This window comes from Gasterosteus aculeatus, chromosome 8 (genome assembly GCF_964276395.1).
Source record: "Gasterosteus aculeatus chromosome 8, fGasAcu3.hap1.1, whole genome shotgun sequence".
NCBI classification, from domain to species: Eukaryota; Metazoa; Chordata; class Actinopteri; order Perciformes; family Gasterosteidae; genus Gasterosteus; species Gasterosteus aculeatus.
In genome coordinates, this window is record NC_135695.1 from 19,304,844 (window position 1) to 19,327,317 (window position 22,474).

A 22,474-nucleotide genomic window follows, 5' to 3' on the forward strand; every position below is an offset into this window, starting at 1 on the left:
ACTTTCTTATCAACACCAGAAAATAACAATTTGTGAAATGAAGTTGAGACTAAACTACAATGACACACATTCGTGTGTCTGTGGGTTGTTTTACTCACGCACGTTTGTGTGTCTGTGTGAAGGTCTTCCCGTGGATGGATGGATACTCGTTTCTGATTGGCTGACAGGTGTCTGACAAAATTCCATCCCCAAACTGAAGCTTCAGTAAACTAACGTTATCTACAGATTGAGAGATAGCTGGACCCAGGTTCTAACGTTTAGACTTGGTAAGTGTTCATTTTAATACCCTTTTTATGAACATAATTATAAAACATATTTTTGTATCATTATTTACTTTAGCGCCATCTTAATTCAGCGTCTAACGGCTATCGTTACGGGCTACGTTAGCTAACTAGCTAAAGACTAACTAACGTTAGCTAATTTCTACCCAAGAAAGAACGTTTAATTTAAATGAATTAGCTTCAATAAAGTAACAACACTTTAAATCCGGACATTGCAATATACAGTTAACGTTATTTATGCTTCTGTAACTTTTGTGTACTTACCCAAGTGTTTAAGTCATGGCCAACAGACACATTTTTACATGTACCGTTAGCTTCAACATGGCTAACGTGCTATTAGCATTAACGGTTTCAGTTAACGTTAGTAACTGCAGTAGGTCAACTGTCTTGTTTGTTTGGCTAACTCATGAACATTATTCGGATGGAAATGATGAACACGAATTAGATGTCTGAACTTGAAGAGGACCAGTCTTTATTGGACGGGGAGATGGGACTGCCATATAACAATGTCTGGCAACATCTCAGCCACGGGCCCCATGGACGTGTGAGCAAGACTGCGCTCATTTTCAAAGGCAAGTCGTGTAAACATTATGTATTCATATATTTGTTTATAGTTTTCATTTCACCACAAGGCTGCAACTCCTCCACCTGCATCCTCTTCACTTTGCACATCGCAGAGACTTGATGGCACCACACGTCCAACTGCAATGAATGTCTGACGTTTAAAAAGCTGCCATTTCCCTCGTGCCTGAGCAGAAACAGATCTCTACAGTGCCCTCTAGGCAAAGGGTGTGTCACTACCTCGCCCTCCCAAACAGCCCCATGATTCTCCTTAATGGTTTGTGTGTGTGTGTGTTGGGGGGTGGGTGTGTGTGTATGTGCAACACTGTGTTAAGCATGTTTTACGATTACGTGGGCTTCAAACACGTGACTTAACGCCAATTTAGAGGTGCAAAGGAATCGCCAAATACATCTTTTGCTCCATCCCACTCAGTGGTACAATGGCTGGCTTGCACTCGCCGAGGGGGCGCGCGCATGCGGGTGGGCGGTTGGAAGTGGCGCAACATCAAGCGCAATAGCTCTGAATTCACACATGGGATCTCGCAATTTCCCACTGCGGGATAAGACGTCTTTAAACTTGGTAATGTGCACTCGGAAGCCTCACCTGTTGGAGCTTGGCAGGTATTATGTACAGAGAAAAGTGGATCGAGGGGGGCTGCTGGCAGCCCCTTGCTGTATGTGTTGGAATGTGCCATGGCTTGCTATTGGGGTGGGACACCATGACCTCAGGCAATAGAAAGGGTGGGTGCGACTAGACTCACATAGGAAAGGAGCAGTGAGAGATGAGGTGGGTGAGAATTGACAAGAGTTTCAGCTCGTTTACCCTTCGACCAAACGTCTGAGTGTCCACAGATGGAACCATTGGCTGACATTCGCAGTAGAACCGCCCAGTGGGAGGGCATGGGTTAATGATTTGTGTCGTCTCTAAATGGCTTTATGGCTTTGACAACTGTCCCCTTTTGATAAATACATTTCCACTCCACTTTGTTTCACAGAGGGAGGGGAGAAGGAGGGGTAATGCTGTTTCTTTAAGAGAGAGGGAGTGAGAGTGAGTGAGAGAGAGAGAGAGAGAGAAAGGGAGGGACCTCTTTGCCCTCCAGAAACCAGGAAGGGAATTGAGTTGATCTGCTGCTGCTTGGTTAGCGCATACGGGGCTTTAAGCTTAAACAGTGAGAGGGAGAGGAGGAGAGGAGAGGGCTGAGCTAACCCACAACAAGCTTCACCACGGCCATCGCAGGTGAGCTAAAGGCACCCTGCCACCCCCCCTCCACCCCTGCTGTCAGCCCTGGGCCTGACGACCAGAGGGGAGCAGGGCAGAGGAGGAGAGGAGAGGAGGAGGAATGAGGGAGGGGGACAGAAAGGAGAGCGGGGTGGGGGGGTTGGCTGGAGAGGAGAGGTGGGTTGCAGCAGTAGTCCCTAGTCAAGGTTCCTGTTTTTTTTTTTTAATCCTCCTAAAGTACTTCCTCTGTGCTGCTCTTTACCTCTGGGGAACCTCGAGATAAAGTTTATAGGATGTGTTCATGGTATTAACTTTTCAGGCAGGTGGAAACACTTAAAGGAGGAGGGGGGCGAAGGAGTGGGGCTCTCGGGAGGGAGGGAGGGAGGGTGGTGGGTGGGCGGGTGGGGGTTGCTGAACGAAGGGGAAGGAGCAACCAAAAATAATGGTATTGGACAAGGTGTACGCAATAGTAACAACTTTTCGAGACGGCGGCGATTGAAGCGCTCAGTGCCCCGGCAAGTTGTGGGTTGTGTGCGCAGGGCACGTTGTGGTGGCACCAGACTGTTTGCAATAAGTCATAATTTAGGTCAGGAGTTTTAAGTGTGTCGGAAATGTCGAGCCAATGAGAGAATCCACTGCTGATGCTGCTGATCTTGACAGTTAAGGCTGAAATGTGCTTTTTGTTATCTTTTTTCATCCGAAGCTCGGCCCTGCTTGATGGCTGGTCTGTACTTTAATACCTGGCAGCCTGCTAGCAACATACTGTAGTGTATAATTCAGCCCTGAGTGCTTACGTTCGAGCAGGCTGGGAGATAGTGGGGGCGGTGAGGGCAGAGAGAGCTGGTACTCGTAGTCCAACGCCGGGGCTGTGAAGCAGGTCCAATGGGGTTTCAGAACTCCATATCCCAGAGTGCCTTGCCCTCGGCCATCCAGGAAAGGGAACAACTGCCAGCCTATCCCAACGAGGAGGTGTGGTGAGTGAGCAGCTGTCAAACCAATGAGATTGGGGGATGCACAGCCTAGTTGTGGGCTAAAACCGGAGGGGGTGGTTATGGTGCTTGTAGTTTGTGTGTGTGCTGTGTGTGTGTGTGTGTGTGTGTGTGTGGGGGGGGGGGGGGGTCGAGGTGTCTGTTTGTGTGGAATCAGGCAAGGGCTTGCCTCTATGACTAGGGCCACTCGCAAGTTTCCTGTCTGGTAAAGCGTGAGCCCTGCCCAGAGACGCAGGCAGCCGAGCTGGCCGGCAGGCAGGGGAGGCAAGTAGGGCCCAGGAAACATTTTCTGCCTATTTGGTAAGCCCTCTGAAGACTGGCATACATACATAAATACATACACACACACACACACGTGACTGAGGGGAGAAGAGAGGCAAGCAGAGGGAATAAATACCATAGCGTGTTGTGTGTGAAGGAGAGTGAGCGAGATGGGGCTTGATAGAGTTCAGAGATCTTGACCCACTTGCAGATGAAGGAGGGAGTGGCAAATAGGTCAGTGCTGAGTGTAAGGTGCTGCACAGAACACCGCTCATCGAAATAGTTTATGCCACAAAGTTCTTATCCACATCAGTGGAACTTTGGCGGTGCATCGCCGCTGTGACCGTCTTAAGACACAATATTCTTTAAAGGCTTTTGTCTACCGCTGTGATTATGGCACCGCTGCTATTATAAGTAGAGTGAAACGATGAAGACAGTTGCACATCCCGTGCTGCTGCTTCTTTAGGGGGTGTTAAAGTAATTCCACTGAAACCACTGCATCAGATGCTCGCTGAACTGGCAGAGTGATCGTGTTGACAGGGTGCAGGTGAGTTTATTGGAGAAACCTCTTCTTGCTGAGGATGTATGGCACATCTTGTGCTCGTTCCATGCAATGTTAGAACTCAAGTGCTGGTAGCTATGCTGGAGAACCTGTGTTCTTGCTGATGGACCATGGTGTGAGCAGCCAAAATCAATCTCATGGCATGCTTTTCTCCGTTTCCTTACCTTCGTGTTAAACGCGGATTCTAATCTCGCCCGTCCGGTCTAAACCGTTTTAGAGACTTCAACCCTGGCTGTCTGGCACGATAATGAGTTTTTTTTGGCTCATACATACTTGTTTAACCCGTTTTCTTGAACACGTGGGCACGGAGAGGGTACAAGAAGATCGCTGTGCATGAAGACGCCCAACTGCTGGGAAAGTGTTAGGAATGCTTCTGAGGAAGGCGGGAGCAGATGAGGTTGTAATCTTTTATCCAGTTCAATGTCACACACGATATTAGTTGCAGTAGTATTCCGTGAGTCCTGATTCTAACCCCTCTGCCGCTTTCTAGTTGCCACTATGGAAGATTAGTACAGTTACCTCAAGTAAATTCCAGCAAGAGGTTAAACTAGGACGCCATATGTGTGTGTGTGTGCATGCTTGTATGCATGCGTGTGTGTGCGTCTGTTACCAACAATAGACTCCAGGGGAATTGCAGGGGACTTCAGTGGCTGTGGGCAGGTCTAAGACACCACCCATCAATTTGGCGGTGAGGCTGAATACAGTTTGATATTCCTGTATATTTGTGCCTCCACCACTATGGCCTGAAACGAGCAGGTCCGGACAGACGGAGAGGACAGGTTGCGTGATGTCGCCGTGGCAGTCTAAGGCTTTATTTTTCGAGACTGAAATGTCGGCTGCGTACAATTCTTTCAATTCATACTAAGCAGCACCATTTTGTGTGCTGCTGTTCCAGCTCTAGATGCTCATTTGCAAAAGTTGAGTCATTTTAGCATACTTTTATCTTGCCTCTTCTTTGGTAAATGCAGCTTCACTTCCCCCTAATGTTTGGTTCCCCTGGTCAGCTGTTCAGTGTACCACAGCTTCCAGCCTGGCTATGCAGATAGACAAACCCCTCTCTGTTGTTTTTCTGTTGTTGTGCTGAGGTCTAGGGGGAGTAAAGGGGCTTCTTCTGTTCTCTCCTGGGACATTTATTATGGAGAGGCTAACACAACCTGATCAAATTAGAGTGTGAGAGGAAGAGGCTGGGATGTTTTTCAGTTTGTGGGCAAAGCTAGACCAGATTCTGACACTTCTGGAGTCAGCCGGTGTCTTTTGGGGATCTTAAATTGAGGATTTTAGTTATAAGTGAATTCCATTTTAGGCGCTATAATGGATTTGTTATAATAACGTTGAGCGCTGTGATAGAGACGGAATCACTCAGAAAGGCCAACTGATCAGGAAGGGGATACGGGACTGATCCGACACCTTCTGCAGTGAAGCCGTCTAGGATGAAACGACAGAGAAGACGGGTGGGTTGCCATCGAAGGACCTCGAGAGGCGGGGGGGTGGGTCCGGTCCGCGCCGCTTTGCCTTCTCAGCAGTGGAAAGGGGAAGTGGGCGCTGTGGTGGGCAGTGTGCAGCGCCGAGACGGAGATGGAGCAACGATGAGATGAGAGCGACAGATGGGAGGAAGAGAGAGAGAGAGAGGGCCAGACGGTAAGAAGGGAGCGAGCGAGAGAGGGAGAGAGCGAGCTGGTCATCTGATAACAGAGCGGGTTCTGTTACACGCCTGTCACTGATGCACAGGAAGTCCTCCGCTGCACACGCCCACAGCGCCGCTGGGTCCGGACCGAGCCGCCGGACCGCTGTAGTCGGCGGCCGGCTGGTTTGTGGCGCTGCCTCTGAGGCCATGTGTCAGACCTCTGCTGCACTTCCTGTTGTCAGAGCACCTTACTCGAGCTAAAGGGAACTCCGGCCGTGGATGACGTTGGCACAGTAGCCTTTCACATGTGACTTCACCATGAAAAGACAATATCTGAACTCGCACAGTTTCAATTGATATTTACTGAACAGAAACAGACATTTTGAGATGAATGAATTAGTTTGATTGTTTTATTGTTGATACACCTGCACTCTACCATAACTCACTTTAACAATACTATTTCAGTTGTTTGTATGTTGTCTTAACTTTTTTTTTTTAGTTAAGTGGCATTGAATTATGTTACATTATCTTGTTATGTTATTTTGTCTGCGTCATTAACCAACGGATGAACAGTTTTAGAATATTGTGCAATCCAACACCACTAACTACAGACTGAGAAATCATCATACTTCTGTGAGTGTGTCAAAGCGAAGTTTGGTGGAAGTAGAAAGTCACAGCTGGATGAAACTACGATGTGTTTTTTTTTTTATTATTTGCTAGCCTACGGCTATACAGTTGGTCTGAATAATACAAACAAGCAAAACAAAACAAAATACTGACACGGTTAGAACACTGTGAGTAATTCGCAACAGCTCCAGGTTTAATTTTTCTACTTCCTTTGCTATCTGGCAGAGCAAACATAGACCTTTTTTTATAACATCATAAAACCCCCTGCTAGCTCCTCACATTAAACTTTGCTCGACGTGTGGGTGGTGACTTTCCTTCTTAAGGAAGCAGGTTACACCAGGTGACAAAATGAGATTTCATCCGAGTTTATCATTGACATGTGAGCCGGATTCCTCGGTCACCACCTTGTTGGGTTCTGATTGAGCTTGCGTTTTAACGCCCTGCCTCGCCCACTACCTTTTCACTGGCATTGTGCGTCTGTTTTGGCTCCACTTCCTGGTTAGTTAGTAAAAGCTGCCTGGCCGGGACCAGCCCGTGCGACTTCAGCTTTATCAGTCACTCGTCCTCTTCCTGCTTGTCGTCCAATACGACCTATCAGGTTTCCTCCCACCACTTTGCCACAGCGAGTCACTTGGCCTCGGCACTCGTTAAACATCCACTCTTCCAAGAAACTGCCGCCCCCTCCCCACTCCGGTTGTCTTGGTCCGACCTTGAACCCCTCTTGACGAGGTGATTCCCCCGCAGCAGGGCGGGGTGGGCGGGTTTTGTTGCCTCGGAGGCCAGCTGAGATAGTCTGTCAAATGATTACCGGTCAGGTTATGGCGAGCGAAGGGCCAACCCAATTCTTGAACTTCTTGTTCAATGTACCGAGTTTTTCAGTCCAGACTTTGCTCCAGACTTTGCTGTTATCTTAAATCAAACACCTGCATGCATTAAGTTATCACCTGAGTAGAACTGGGCAACCTGATAGAATTGTTCTCTTGTAAAACCACTAAGCTAATATACATGTTATATCGGCATATTCATTTTTAAGTGTGTTGTACTTTAGTTAAAAAAACAAGCCCATCCATCTCCATCAAAGTTTAAGGAATTAGTAATTCAGTCGTATTTGCTTGGGTTTCTCAGTAGTTATCAACTATGTATTGTCTTTTACGAGCCGATCACTTTTTGCAACTGAAAATATTTAATAAAAAGAGACCAAATAGATGTTTGCTTTTCAGTTCAGTAGGGTTAAATCAAACGTTGCAGTAATCATTTAAACACCCCGTCTGAAAGTCTGATAGTAGTTCTTTTTACTTTTTCTAGAGTTCAACAGAACCCCTAAACGGTGCCCGTTGGGTGGTTTACTTTTGGTCAAGAAACATGCAAGGTTACACAGGGTTAACAGTTTGTTCCTTTTAGTATTTAGGAATGACTGGTATGAGTCAGCCAAAGACGGAGTTACTCCCAGAGTGGAAATTCTGCAGCCCTCAGATGATACATCTCAGGCACGATAAAAACACTTTGACCAACTTCTGCCACAGGCTGATGGCAGTTTCTTCAGTGAATGACAAGACAATTGGGCGTGACCTCCTTGGCATCGCCAGGAAGAACGCACGCCACACAGTCCGCAAGACCGGTGTGGGTTGTTCTGATCCTGAGCGGCAACTTTGCTGTTTGTCCTCGCTGCGTGTCGATACGTGGGAGGGGGGAGGTGGAGGGACGCTACGGATGAGCTGGAGGTGATCAGGGTGGAGGTGGGTTGGCCCTGTGTTGAAGTAGCTGTTTGACTTGCAAAGCAGGCCTGGGTGCTCTTCCAGTGGGCACTGAGAGAACGACCTTCCCTGGAAGTGGAACGCCGGGGACGCAGAAAGCTGCTGCTGCTGCACCGCTTCGTGCTGGGTTGCGGGCCGCGTCACCCGCAGGCATGAATTAGTGATAAGGAATGTTCGGAGCCATGAGGAGGTGTCAGGATCAGGTTTGTTGCACTGTGTTTCCTCTGTCTTAGTGCTCTTTGCGGGGGTCATTCGGGGACAGAGTAGTCCCTCCGAGCGCTGTTGACACTGAATTGCGTGTGTGTGTGTGTGTTAATGTGTTTTATCTCCTCTCAGCTAAACGTCTTACCCGACAAAGCCGTGACCCGGGGTCAGCTATATGTATGGGGGATAACCCGCTACACGAGCCCGCAGCAAAGCCGGGTCTAGTGCAGGTGCTGTGTGTCTGTTTTAGAGAACAGCAGGTCGTCTCAGGTCTGGATGGGCTCTCAGAGATCTATTTCCACCCGGGAAGGACGTGACCAGTAGCCAATGCGGTTGCCCTTTGTCGTGCTCTCCCTCCCTCCCTCTCCCCACATCTCCTCACTCTGTTCTCTCTCTCTCCCCCTCCCCTGTGCCACCTCTTTTTGTCTCTGCACTCGCCTCCCGCTCCTCGGCGTATTCAGATGAGGGCTTGGGTAATAACGTTTGCCATGTCGGAGAGTCCGTTACCAGCAGAGCTTTGTGCGAGACGTTGGCGGCGTTCGCAGAGCCTTTGTGGTCAGCTGCCCCTCAAAATTTAATTGAGTTAAGGGGGACGTACAGTTAGGAGGCGGCAGAGCCGTTAAATATTTTATTTCCTTACTCAAACAAAGCGGTACCCTTAAACATTTTTTTTTTTAAAAGAAGTGATATTTGAATGAACAAACTTTAACATGAATGGGATACTGACCTACTTTGAGTTTGAGGACCTTGAGCATTTCGAAGAAACCAGTTCCTAGTAATGTGTTTCATATACACTTTACATTACCACTCACCCGCCCGCCGGCAGAGCTGACATGTTGCCAGATCTGAAGGTGTGGAGATGGGCGTTTCTCTTCACAACGGTGGACATATCAGAGGAGAGAAGCAGGCGAGATGAACTCGGGAAGGAAAGGGGAGAGGCGGCCAGGTTAGGCAGGTTTGGTAGTGGGGTGTAGCGCGCAAACATAGCAGGAGGGCCGACCTGGAGGAATGCCATTCAAAAGCCTCACTCTTGTACAGTGCAATACACCCTCCAATCCTCCCCAGCCTCCACCCCCTGCTGGGTCTCGCCTGGCAGATGGAGAAGGGCGGAGGGGAGGGTCGGAGCGGTTGGATGTCACAGTATTTGCCGTGTGAGCGCGCGGAGAAATCGAGGATGGCTTGTTCTGACGAAACCCCTCTCCCACTGCGCAGGCTTCAGTCGATCATTTTTAATCCCCCCCCACCCCACGTGAGTGAGTGAGTGAGCGAGCGAGGGGACAGCCTCTCCTGAAACTTGGCACACAGTACAGGGTGGGGTAACCAGCTCAGACCGGATTGACAACCTCGCTTTTTAATGCTGTTCCCTCGCAGCTTGTTGCGTGTCCTCTTCCTCCTCCTCCTCCTGTTGAGTTTTTCCACAGGGTCTGCTCTGGCAGCAACCCACCCCCAACCCCCTCCCCCCCTCGCCCTTTTCCCTCCACCTCCCCTGCTCTGTTGACTGACACAGAGTGAACAAGCTGCACAGTCCAGCTCCCAGCATGCACTCTGATCCCCACCTTCTATTTGGTTTCTTGGACACACACACACACACACACACAGGTAATGTAGCCACCTGCATACACATATATAGTACGTAAACATCCTCACTCAGTTATTCATCCACACGTGGCGTTTTAGCAGAAAAACATGTCCGGCAAAACGCATCCACGATTGTTGTGAGCCACCAGAAACTCTCATTATTGCACATGGTCACACTTTTACTCATAAACCTGTAAACACACTCTTTATGTGACGCGCTGCATCGTATTTTTACTTTGTAGTATTTATCCAGTTACCTCGGGCCCTCGGGGCTCTGTTGAGATTTCGGTTCAGGCAGATTTAGAGTTGAAAAAGTTAGTACACAACTTACTAAATTGAAGGAGAAATACGTTTCAACTTGTAACGGCATTTTTATTATCATTTGACTCTTATGACTGACAAATCTAATTATTTTGTCTAATTATTATCTAATCTGTCTTTGAAAGCTGAAACCTGATAGCACTCAATTTAAATACATTTGTTCGTGTGTTTCAGTATGTATATGTGTATACATGCATTTATGTGTGTGTGTGTAATATCTGAATCTTTTATTTAGATGGATGGATAGACGGATATCTATATATAGATATATTTGGTCTGCTTTCTAACCGTGAGAATAACGTTTTGGGGGAAACGGTTGGCTCCAGTGTTCTTTTTAATCATTACAATTCATGTTAAACCTACACTTGTACTACATTTCCTCACGTTTCTTGTGTGTACTGGGGATGTGTTCAGAAGCATCCCGGTGTGACTGTGGTGAATCAATAAATCAATATTCCTCTCTCTTCCTTAATCCACACAAGCAATGTCATGAACTGATCTATTATTTCCCTCTACCCCCCCTTCCTCTGCTCTCAGACAGGCAGACGGACAGACGGCAGGACGGATACACGAGTGGGGGCTGTGCTAGGCGGCTCGGCGGCAGGCTGGTGGAAGATGTCGTCAGGAGCCGGTGGGAGGGGTGGAAGGCGGCTCAGGGGGACAGCAAGCGGCGGCGGAGGAGGGAGGGGCGGGGCCGGCGAGGCAGAGGAAGGCCCCGTGGGGATCCCGTTCCCCGAGCACAGCGCCGACATCCTGGGCAGTCTGAACAAGCAGCGGCTCAGCGGCCTGCTGTGCGACGTGCTGCTGGTCGCCGAGGACCAGGAGTTCCCGGCTCACCGCTCCGTCCTGGCGTCCTGCAGCTCCTACTTTCACAAGCTCTTCACGTCGGGGGCCGCCGCAGACCAACAGAACGTCTACAACATCGACTTTGTGGCGGCAGAGGCTCTGGGAGCGTTGCTGGACTTTGCCTACACAGCGACATTGACAGTCAGTCACAGCAGCGTGGCGGACATCCTCACTGCCGCACGCCTCCTGGAAGTCCCACCTGTCAAGGACGTCTGTAGCCACCTGCTGGACACCAAAGTGCTCTCCCCGCCGGTACAAGACCATTATAGAACTATGAGGGACCTAGAGTTTTTAAAGGCAAATTCAGGTTTTGAGATGACATTTGATCTGCGCTGCCTTAATGCGTCTGTGAAATCATAAGGGTGCAATGTAAGGGTTGAATATGCAGCAAAGCAGACCCCATCTAAGAAGCAGTTAGTGCTCATTAGATGTGTAACTCCTACAAAGTGTAGTTCTCCTGCTTTAGCCACTTAGGGAATAAGGTGTCCTCACACCCCCCCCTCCCACACCCTCCTCATCAAATAGCCAGCATAATCAAGCTTACATCATGGACTTTATCAGTCTCTCTCACTATGCCAAGCACACGCCCACAGCCTCTGGGTTCAACACTTAATCATTCTGAGCCAATGGTGTGTGTGGAAGCACAGCGTGCTTTCACCAACTCAGGACACAGCCTATCGCAGCTGCACTTCAGCGTGATCAAGCATAGCTGTGAGATGCACATGCATGTCCTCATGGGTATTATAAACCGCTGGGTGGGCACCCAGGAAACCCAGATAGGGATCAGCTTATGCCAATGAGCTTTATAGAAAGTTAGTTTTTTTTTAGTCATATATTTTTTCTTTTCAACTGAACTTCTTTATTTCTGTCTCTGTTTTTGTTTTGTTTTTTTCCAAACTTTCCCTGAGTTTAAATGTCTCCTGAACTCCCTCTCTTTGTTCCTCCGTCACGTTTCTCTAGGCGGGCATTGAGCGACGAGACGAAGATGAAGATGAGGAGGGCAAGGGCAGAGGAGGCAGGGAGCAGGGCAACCGGGTCAGGGCCCGGGAGTACCTGGAGTACTTCCAGAAAGGGGCTCACTGGAGCAGCAGCTGCAGCACGCCAGAGCTCAGGGACCTGGCCACACATCTGCACTTTAACCACGGTAATGGCGGGATCCCCAGCAACGGGGCTCCGGTCGGCCCCGGTGAGTACTACTCCCCCCTGGCCCTCGCCTTGGCCCAGGCCCAGGCCCAAACACAGGAGGAAGAGGACGAGGACGATGAGGACGACGAGGACGGGGAGGCGGGGCAGGGAAACGGGGCGGGTCTGGGATCATCTTTCTACCCTGCGTCCCAGAACGGCCACTTCTTCCTCGCCCCTGAGGCAGAGGATGGGAGTAGGGAGGCGAGGGACAGGGGTTCTGCCAGTGCACTCTTGCAGCAGATGATGGACTCCATCGAGAGGCAGAAAGAACGTGCGTCGACCGGGGAGGAACAGGGAGACGGGGACGACCCCGACATGGAATTTTACTTGAATTATTTTAACAGCACTCAGCATGAGGATCCAGCTTCTGCAGCTGAGACACAGGGAGTGCTTTGGCCATCACGAGGCAGAACAGGCCCAGACGGAGGAGGAGGAGGAGGAGAGGGGGGAGTGGGAGAGAGAGGCAGCGGGGTCGGAGGAGGAGGAGGAGGAGGTGGGGGCGGGAGTGGAGGCGAGAGGAAGATGCGCTCTAAGGCCTTCCAGAAATGCCCCATATGCTCCAAGGTCATTCAAGGAGCAGGCAAGCTACCCCGCCACATCCGAACGCACACGGGAGAGAAACCGTATGAATGCGCCATCTGCAAAGTGCGCTTCACCAGGTAAGCCCAATTACGTGGTAAGCGACTCCCCCATGTCACATGTACTCATAGTCTCGGACTTGGCACTGCGGACAAATCGCCCAGCAGAGGGAAAGCCCACCGCCAGGAGCATTAGCACTAACCAACTTAGCTGTGCATTAAGGAGGCATCCCAGTTTGTCAATCTACATGTTTACCGTGGTGGTGGACTGAGTATCCCCTAACCGGGTTATTTCCAATGTCACGTTGTAACCATAATGTGTAAGAGAGGGGGGGTCTGATTATAACGGTTATAAAGGTCTATTTTTATTGTGCAAAGTCCCGGAATCTTAGCATAGGGTCCTATAAAAGAAGGCCGTGCCGTGGTTGCGTTATCTAGTGGAGGGCTGCTATAAAGCGCTGTGTTCTGATACAGAGGGGCATTACAGGTCCTGGATGGTACTCGCTCTGCTCCAAAGCAATAATTTGAACTTTTGATCTCTGGTTATGTTGATTATTGCCCACGGCAGGGCAGTTGCACCACCAGCACCACTGTCCTCTCTCACTCCTTTACCTCTCTAATGAAATCTGCCATTGGTCACTCTAGTTAAATGTGACCACAGCTGTGGACTGGACTGCGCATGGCTTCCCTGTATTTCAGAGCACTTCCTTTTCCTTGAAATCATCCCTTTAATTAATTAATCAGTGGACTTGTGCTGGAAATGGATGCAGCAGTCTAGAAACACCCAGATCCCCTGCCTGTTCCCGGCAGGTAGAGAAGACCAATCTGAATTTGCCTTCCAGCTGAATTTGACCGGCAGAGAGGAGGGGTATTGTAATCTTAATCCTGTTTGATCGGGGTTAAGAGTGTGCCTCGCTCTGTAATAAATCACTCCTGTCCTTTAAATAATTCACCTCTGTCAGTGTGCCATTCTGTTTCCCACGGCTTTGGCCTGTGTGTTTCTCCTCGCTACATATTATATTTTATATTCGGCGCATCGATAGGGTTGCTGCAGGTTTATTTGTTGCTTGTATGACAACTAATCCACTTAAATGGTGGTGGTTGTGTGTGTGCGTGTATGTGTGTCATGCCTGTTTGTTTAGGAGCCCTCTGCCCCGAGTGCAGAAGTGTCAGACGATTAAGAGCTGGAGAGATAGTGAGGGCTCAAGGGGGAGGGACAAGAGTCAGCTGAAGGCTAAGGCAGCCTGATAAAGTTTAGTGGGCGGCGATCGTACCGTCGCAAAGTAAAAAAGCGCTCCAGGATGTCATGAGAGGAAGTTGGAGTCAGAGTTCGGCTCACAGTTGCGCTCTTGTGTGCAGTTACACAGATAAAGATGTGAAGTTTATTGCTTCTCCTCAGCTGGCCTGGCTGCCCTCACGGAATAATCTCATTGGAAGAGATCCAAACGATGGCTGTTTAATAGGAAATAAAGCATATTAAGCTGACCACTGTACATGTGAGGAATAATGTGTGTCAAGTTAATTGCACATTATGTTCCGTAGCTTTATTAGTAGCAGGAAAGATAAAAAACTGAATTAGTGTATTCAGATGGGTGTATTTTCACACTCTTTATTTTATTTTTATTCTTTTGTCTGTGCATTCTGTCTCGCTCGGCGGTTGAGTTTATTTTTCTTTCTTCCAGACAGGACAAGCTCAAGGTTCACATGCGGAAGCATACAGGAGAGAAGCCTTACCTTTGTACGCAATGTGGCGCCGCCTTTGCTCACAACTACGACCTGAAGAACCACATGCGCGTGCACACGGGCCTGCGCCCCTACCAGTGCTCAAGCTGCTTCAAGACTTTTGTGCGCTCGGATCACCTGCACCGCCACCTCAAGAAGGACGGCTGCAACGGCATCCCGTCCCGCCGGGGCCGAAAGCCTCGGGTGCGGGAGCAGGGGCTCCTCGACGCCCCCCTGGGCCTGCTGGGCCCCGGCCCCGACTCGGGCCCCGGGCCTCGCTCCATCAGGGGACGGCGGCGCTCGGGGGCGTCCTCGACGCCGGAGGTGGAAGGGCCTGCCGGAGCCCGCGCGCACAGTCCTCGGCTGCAGGAGTTTGCGGGGGAGGCCGGTCCCTAAGGCGGCGGCGGGACGACAAGGACACACTGCTGGACACCATTGTCACTCTGCACGGCCTGTGAGACGGGCCAGTGAACGGAGGGGAGAAAAAACACATAAAGGCAAACTTTAAAAAAAGCAAAACAACAACTAACTATTCCTCTTTGAACCAAATCAGGGTGTCACAAAAAATCTAATCTTTGTATTGCTTTTTCCTTCTTGTTTAGGAAATGGAGTAGACTTTTAAGCACTTGAGTCGATTTATCTGTTAAAGAGCAAAGAACGCTTCAAATCATGTACCCATGACGTCCACTTTCTGGGCCATTTCTTTCTTTATAACAGTAGGGGTTTTATACATTGGCAACTGTGCTTAGGCAAATGTATGATGGATACAAAGAAGTGCGGAGCAACTATGCAGTTGGTTTTGTCCTCACAGCCTTCAAGCTTCTAAGCAAAGTGTCTATCGAGCACCTTGTGGCTGCTGTACGGGTGAAGCGAGGACAAATCCTCCCAGTGAAAACTACTCTTTTTCTATTCTTTTGCAGGTCTGAAATGTACAGTTACCATAGAAACAACATTGCCACAATATGGCATATGCAAGGAAAGCTCACCGCAATTTTGATGCAACAGTTTTTTCTCTCTAAATGTTCCAGAAAGAATCAGACAGGGGTTTGATTGAAGTGTTACTTACTCTATAAAATGCATCTATGGTTCTGTCTTATTGAGAAACAAATCCACGTCGAGTCAAATCCAATTTATGGGGGCTCTTCAAACGCAGGACTCGGGAATATGGGGGTCGGAGGGTTTGTGTTTTTAAAGCACTACCATCGTCAATGTACCTGTTGGCTTGACTACGTTGCCTCTTAACCCCCACAACCCTGCTAATTTCAGCTTTTTGGTTTTCCCTTTTTTGATTATCCTTTAATCTTTTTGTCTTTGTTCCTCTATGTTGACTGCTTCGGGTACTTGACACTTTATAATTGTATACATGTATATACAGCGGGTGGTGATATGACATTCGTTCCCTCTCAATGCTGAGGTGTACTTAGCAATCGGGTTTTTTTCCTCTTTGGCTTGATGTCATATTTCTCACAGTGAAACGTGAGTGAAAAAAACACAAAAAAAAAACCTGGGAAGAAAAACAAAACACATGGAGTTACCCATCGGTCCTAAACTTAACACTTAACTTGTATAGTTCCTACCCAAAGGAGGAGGAGGTTGAGTGAATGAATGTGCTTAACTTTGTGCAGTTCTTTTTTTTTTTCGGATTCGGTCCTTGTGTGACAAGGCGCGGGTAGCATTTAACCAACCGCAGGTTAAAGGAATGGCAGGGAGAGCGACAAAGAGTACGACGAAGAGATAGATGAGCACCTTTTTTTTTTTGTTTGTTTTTTCTTCTATGTTTGCACAGCTTTACTAAAGATATCCAACAGAGCGACCGAGCGAGAGATAGAGGTATATTTAAAGGAAGGGGGCTGCTGTTGAGGTATTGAGAGGAGGGCTTATGCATCGCGCTTATTCCAATCTTTTTTTCCCCCCCGAGGGACCACACAACCGCGAGGCAACCTGTACGATGAAGAGAGCAATAAATACCTGTCCAAGTGGGGAGGCCAAATGGGAGCGCAGCTGCAGCTGGTTGATGGGGGAGGGGAACCAGGGGAGAGAAGAGCGAGGGGAGGGGGATCTCACAATGTCTGTTGCATTCCAAAAAAATAATCTCCCCCAGCTCAGCCACGTTTCCAGGCAGGAGGGGATCAAATCAGGCCTTTTCTCTCCCTCTGTAGTCCTCTAATGCCCCCGAACTCGCCTGGAGGGGATATTATTATATTAGAGCCTGGTGTTACTGTGGGTCGGACGCCTGGTGCTGGCAGTTTAGTGTGTGTGTGTGTGTGTGTGTGTACACGTGTGTGCGTGGCAGCCAGGGTCGCTCTGGCCACATCATCACTGTGTGAGTCAGCCGCGGCCTGTTCAAACATGCACCCTGAGCTGCCAGCCCCAACGCACTTTCTCTGTGTCTCTCTCACACACACACACACACACACACACACACACTGGGGTATCCTGGAGAGGAGTCTGTCCAAGTTGTGTTATTGTGCTCCAAATCCGATGTTGTTTTCCAAACAAGCACGCATTGAGTCGAGGGAACATGTGTGGGATTTAAACCCCCCCCCCTCCCTGTAATATTTGCTGTAGGCCCGTGGTCCCACTATCGGCCCTCTGCATCTTAATTGGAAGGAGCCAGGTTATGAATGCACTTTTGTCAACGAAACGGGTGCTTCGAAACAAGCCACCAGTTTGAGACCAGTCCGCCCGCGGTGGCGAGCTGCAGCTCCTCCGCTGGTTTTCACAACAAGCTGCCAAAAACAAAAACCCATATGAGAAACTAGAACGTTCCGAACGTCTCCCAAAGGGACGGCGGGGGGAGATTCCCATGCAAACGTGGACGCAGTGCGTGCGTGTGCTTGCGTTGCTGGCTGGAGGGTCTCGGATAAACACGCTTTGTGTCGGGCCCCATCTGTTCACCAGCTACTCTCGTGACTCCTCGTCTTCTCCCAGGAACCGCGGCAGCACGCGGGCAGGAATAATACCATGTTGCAGAGGAGCTCATTGGACAGCCGCTTGTTTGCTTGCCGGCTCCCTGTCTGTTTACCCCGGTGGGCCGTTGGTGGGCACTAGTTTCTGTTTCGGCTCCTCTGTAGAGATAAAGTTGCCGTTTTCTTAATGCGCCGTTTGACGCTCACATGCAGACCAATGTCATCTTCATGCTTAAAGCAGCTCTGTCTTGACGTGGCGGAAGGGGACACCTGCCAACTTAAGCTTTCTCTGGACCTCCATATTTCCCTCTTCAGTCTTTTGCGTTGTTTGTTGATTAACCAAAGCTCGTCGCCCTCGTTCTTAGTCGACTGTTGAGATGTTGATAGTGTGTCTGTAATTTATCCAGACTGGACCTACCTGACTAAGCCACACACAAAATGCCCTCCTCTTGTATACATATGCAGGCGTGTGTGTTAAATCATACAGACATTAACTAGCGTTTGCTTCCTCTCGCTCTTTGTATCCTTGTGGACGATAGAATCAGAGGTCTAAGGATGTTTTTTTTCTGTCAGTCTATACTTGTTTCTTTTTTTTTTTCTTTCTTAAAATAACGTGTTGTGCTACAAGTTTTTTCTTACAATCTCACTTGGCCGTGTGCGTGCGTGTGTGTGTGTGTGTGTGTGTGTGTGCGTGTGTGTGTGGGTTGGGGTTCATGGTTTCGGGTTGCTGTGCCAGGTGGGTGGGGGAAATGGGTGCTTGGGTGGGGTTATGGATATAAAGCCTGATAGCACTGGAAATGGTGCTTTAGCTGAGAGAGCAAAAGTTTGCACTAATGTTAAATGTCCTCGTCCTGCTTATGGGAGAAGGGCAGGAGACCTCAGAAAGGCCCGCGAGTTTCCATAAGCACAGAGCAGTGTGGTTAATACTCAACGGTCTCGAAAAGAGTCCATCCAACTCCTCCGTAGATGTAATCGTGTACAGTATGTTAAGAAATATACGGACGTCCAACAGCAACAAATACCAAAGGGGAAGACATGGCTCGCGTTGAAGTCATTGGACATTTTAAGCTACCAATCTCACATTAATCGGCTCTTGAAAAGAGGAAGCTTTTAAACACGGCAAATTGTATTTGCGCTTCTTGTAGAGAAATATTCCAAATGTACAACATTTAGGCACTTACAGAGCAGCAAAGCCTCTCCAGAACCTGGTGAAACATCCAATTTTGTGCTGTTTTGATGGCAGAGGTGCAAATGTGTGCAGGTGCCAGAGAAACTAGATCCAGTTCTTTTTAAATTCCAGATGATGGTGATGATGGGATTCTATCAGCGTCTGTCTCATATTAAGTCAGCTAATGTTGAATATTGAAATGAAATGATAATGCAAACTGTTGGTATTGTTGAACACTGTTATTTTAATCATTGCCGAGCTGGATGGATTCTTGTTTACTTTCTGAAAAAGGTTTATCTGAAATGAAATGTTCTCTAGTTGAAGCCGACTGGGATTTTGTGGCCTTGTCTGAGCAGCACTAAGCTTGTTTCTTTTTTCTTTTTTAAATGTTTCCAGACAGCGGTATTGTGCGGTGTGGGGCTGAGGCTCCCTCCCACCAGGTGGACGACACTAACTTCAAGGGCCTCGCTTTGCCTTCCGTGGGCAGCAACTGACAAAACTCCCAACTTTTATTTTGTTCGTTTCACCATGAACACTTTTTCTTTCCGTATTTTTAAAAACAAATGATAAGAGGGGATTGGCTTGCTACGTGTATCAAATATTAAACCTAATTCTGCCGTTAACGCTATACTTGAATGAACGAATAATAATGTGTCTGTATCAGCCACTTCTTCGGAGCTTTGTCTCTCTGCGCGTCCACCGGTGTGTCCTCAGCCTCAGCCCCAGACCAAGGTCACTCTGACCCCGACCACACGCTCTCACTGCAAGGTTTTTGTTTTGTTGTTTTTTTTCCAAATTGACCTTGATATGTTTTCTGTTTTTGTTTTTCTTTCCAATGCTGTTATCAAAGATTTTTGGTGAATCTATCTGAGAAGGCCATAAAACAACGAGGACCAACAACTATGATAACAATTGTAACTGTAAATAATCAAGCGAAGGAGGCCGGGTTGGGGGGGGGGGGGTTCTGTTAATGTGGAGATTGCTGGCGGCAGACTGTTTGCTTCGGCCTCGTCGTTTTCCCCCACGCACACCTGAACCGCGTTCTTGTACCCGTGTGCAGGCTGTGGCGCTCCGGGTCCTTCGGAAAGGGGCCGGCAGTTTGCACTGCCTGAGTCCCTCTCAGGCAAAGGGGCTGGCGTGCGGGGGGGGGGGGGATCTACATGTACGGGTGGTAAGGGAAAGCTGGATGTTCAGGGATGGACGACGCTCGGCGGAGTCATAGTTCAGCGTTGGTCCTCTCAGCCGGCAGGAAGCGGCACGGCCACAAAATGAGAAGTGAAACTACAAAGGGGGTCACCGCGGGTCACATCGGGCAACGGCAACTACGAGAAGGCCGCTGACCTCTTTTGTCTCCGTGTGAGTACGACCCGGGTGGAAAACACTCGCTCCGAGTTACTCCTCCGCGTTCCAATACCAACATTTGACCTAACGGCTCCAACCAACAGTTTCCTCGTCGTGAAGCCCAGTCCTCCATCTGATATTGATCCAGCCAATTGTTTGTTGGGAGGGAAGGAAGCCACTGGAGATCCAGTCTTATTAGTCAGAGTAACATTTTTGAAAGGGGATGGTGTTGGGAAAAACCATGGATCGAGAGGGGGGGGCGGGGGGGTGTTGTGTTCTCTCGTGTCCCATCGCACTCAAGAGTCTACATCTCTGGCCTTTTGATCAAAGATCACACACCCTCAGTGGGCGGGGGGGGAGGAGGGCGAGGGGGGGGGTCTGTTGACGTGCGCGTTGAGTCGCCTAAACTCTTCCAGGATACATTCCACAACTTCATACTGTGATTCCCGCTTTGGAGTTCGGTGTTCAGGATGCAGACGGCAGGCTGTTTGAGGCGAGCTGGACGATCCCTTCGCGCGGCGTGACGGACAGGCATGTCGGCAGACCCCCCCCCCCGGCAGATCGCTGGCCGACAGCTTTTATTTCAGCTTCTGCGATTGTAACCAAAAGCACTTTGCGAAAAGGCCATCCGAAATATTGTGTGCTTTTATTTTTGTTGTTCCATGTTGTTTCTTTTTGGTTCTCTCAGTGCAGATCATTATTTAAATCCGAAGGGAGGGGGGTAAAAGAAAAGAACTTGAATATTTGGTAACTGGTCTTAAGGTGGTTGCCCCTCATCTGGACATAAACACATCTCACCACACCGGTTATATGCAGCTCGTTGCATAGCCCCGCTGAACAGACCCCCCCCCCCCCCCCCCGCCGGCTCTCTGCTTACAGTTTGGGAGACTCCCTTTCCTTAAACAGAACCTGTATAACGGTTGCAAAGCTTTCTGGGAAGGCTCGCTGCGCTGAATGTTGTATCCACTGCAGGATCCTGTCTGTCTGCAATAACGCCCTGTTTGTAGTTAAAGGCTGGATCTGGTATCCAAATAGCGCTTCAATGATTTATGAAAGACAGACGAAATGGCCAAACGACCATCATGCACTTTTGCAAATCATTACAGAATTTATTTTTGTTCTTGGGCTCAACATCTCTGTCAAATCAAGATTGTAGAATAATAATAATAATAATTCGGTAGATCCATAATTGGATGCTTTGACTTTGGGAGAGAAAGGAATATTCCGGTGTCTATAACAGATTTGTTTGCCGCAGTGATTATCATGATAATCCTTTATGGAGTTTTTTTTTTTTTTTTCCCTAATATACATTTGAAATCTGTCCCAGTTCTCCAACCCGGACTTTGATGTAAACGCACACAGTCGCATTAAGGCAGAAGAAGAAACCCCGTCGCTCCACTTCTCTCTGTGTGTTAACGCTTTCTTCCCAGTTGCACATCTGCCACCTTTCTCTTGTGAATCCCACCGGAGGGGCTGGATGGAACGCGGCGACGCCATCGGACCTTTAACACGCAGCCATGTGATGAAGCATGGGTTTCCCTTTCTGAATACCCATTTCTCTTCTCAAAAAGTTTATTTTCCTTATTTTTCTTCGCTGTTTCTATTGGAAGCTGCAGGACGGGGGGGTATAGGTGTTAGTTTTTTGGAGAAGAATTTGCACTTTTTGGCGATGAAAATAAATTGTATTGTATATGAGACCACTAAATCCACAGTCTAAACCATATAATTCCATTTTGTGTCATTGTTTTTTGTTCTGTTCTTTTTGTTTTCTTGTTTTGTTTTTTTAATATATCCAAAAATGTCTGGCATCTGGTTGTCTGGTTTAAAGAATATAAAATCTTTCTATTAAAAACAATGGTTGCAAAAAAGATTGCGTGTATTAACTGTCACTTTTTTGAACGCACCGAAGAAAATACATGTATTTGTTACAATAACAGCCCGTTACTGTATTGTACCAAAGCAGTCCGCTGTGTGGGATTCCATCAAAGAACGTGTGTTTATGCTACAGCGTTGTGCGTAATGCAACCGCTCAGTTCCCCCGCCGGCCACGAGGTGGCGCTATTACCGCTGTTATCACGCAGCGACCCTCACAGAGCGGCCGCGCGTCGCCGTCGTGTGTCTGCTTCTGTCTTTGGCGTTCATGCCCTCCGTCACGCTGGTGTTCGCGTCTCATCCGGACGTGGACCCGTTGGTTCAGACACGGTGCGAGGCCTCGTCTGAGGACGCGTTTCTGTCTATTAGGCCGCCGGTAGTAGGGTTTTTTTTTGTTTTTTTTTAAATGAGACTCGTCCCAGAAGTCCAGTGTCACCCCCGTCTTCCTGTTTGTCTCGGTCTGTCTCCCTGAGGCGATCCGGTGGGGTGACAGAGGTCACGGAGCAGCTCATTAACCCCACCCCGACAGCCCACACATTGCTGCAGTCCTCGGGCCCTACACGCACAGACACACACACACACACACACACATTTTATAATGCTCCACTAATAGCACTTAAGTCGACTTAAGCCCACTATGGGAGCAGTTTGTTTTCTGGGACGCGCCATGAGACACGTCTGCATCTCGTTTGCAGCGTCGAGGCGTTTAAATATGTTCGTACATTTGACTCGCATGAGGCAGTTTGCCTTTTTTATTCAAACAAACCCTGTTTTTTAACATCTGATGATCCAAATCCACATCCCGGTGATACAATAGACAATCGTTGCATTCGCTCGCGTTGAACCTGACGGCCAGACGGCCCGAGGCTCCA

At 48.7% G+C, this 22,474-nt stretch overlaps 1 protein-coding gene across 3 annotated transcripts; it reads left to right on the forward strand.

Moving 5' to 3' along the window:
- Positions 1–1,920: 1,920 nt before the first annotated feature.
- zbtb7a (zinc finger and BTB domain containing 7a) lies at positions 1,921–21,598 on the forward strand. Of its 3 annotated transcripts, none has more exons than XM_078108587.1 (4): positions 1,921–2,079; positions 10,519–11,079; positions 11,788–12,671; positions 14,273–21,598. In XM_078108587.1, exons 2-4 carry the CDS (start codon positions 10,597–10,599, stop codon positions 14,706–14,708), a joined length of 1,803 nt encoding a protein of 600 aa, XP_077964713.1. In that variant the 5' UTR covers positions 1,921–2,079; positions 10,519–10,596; the 3' UTR covers positions 14,709–21,598. The 3 variants fall into 3 exon arrangements, with proteins under 3 accessions (XP_077964713.1, XP_077964714.1, XP_040040543.2); XM_078108588.1 differs by having other exon boundaries at positions 1,944–2,079; positions 10,523–11,079; XM_040184609.2 differs by lacking the exon at positions 1,921–2,079 and adding an exon at positions 5,396–8,081.
- The last annotated feature ends 876 nt before the right edge of the window (positions 21,599–22,474 follow it).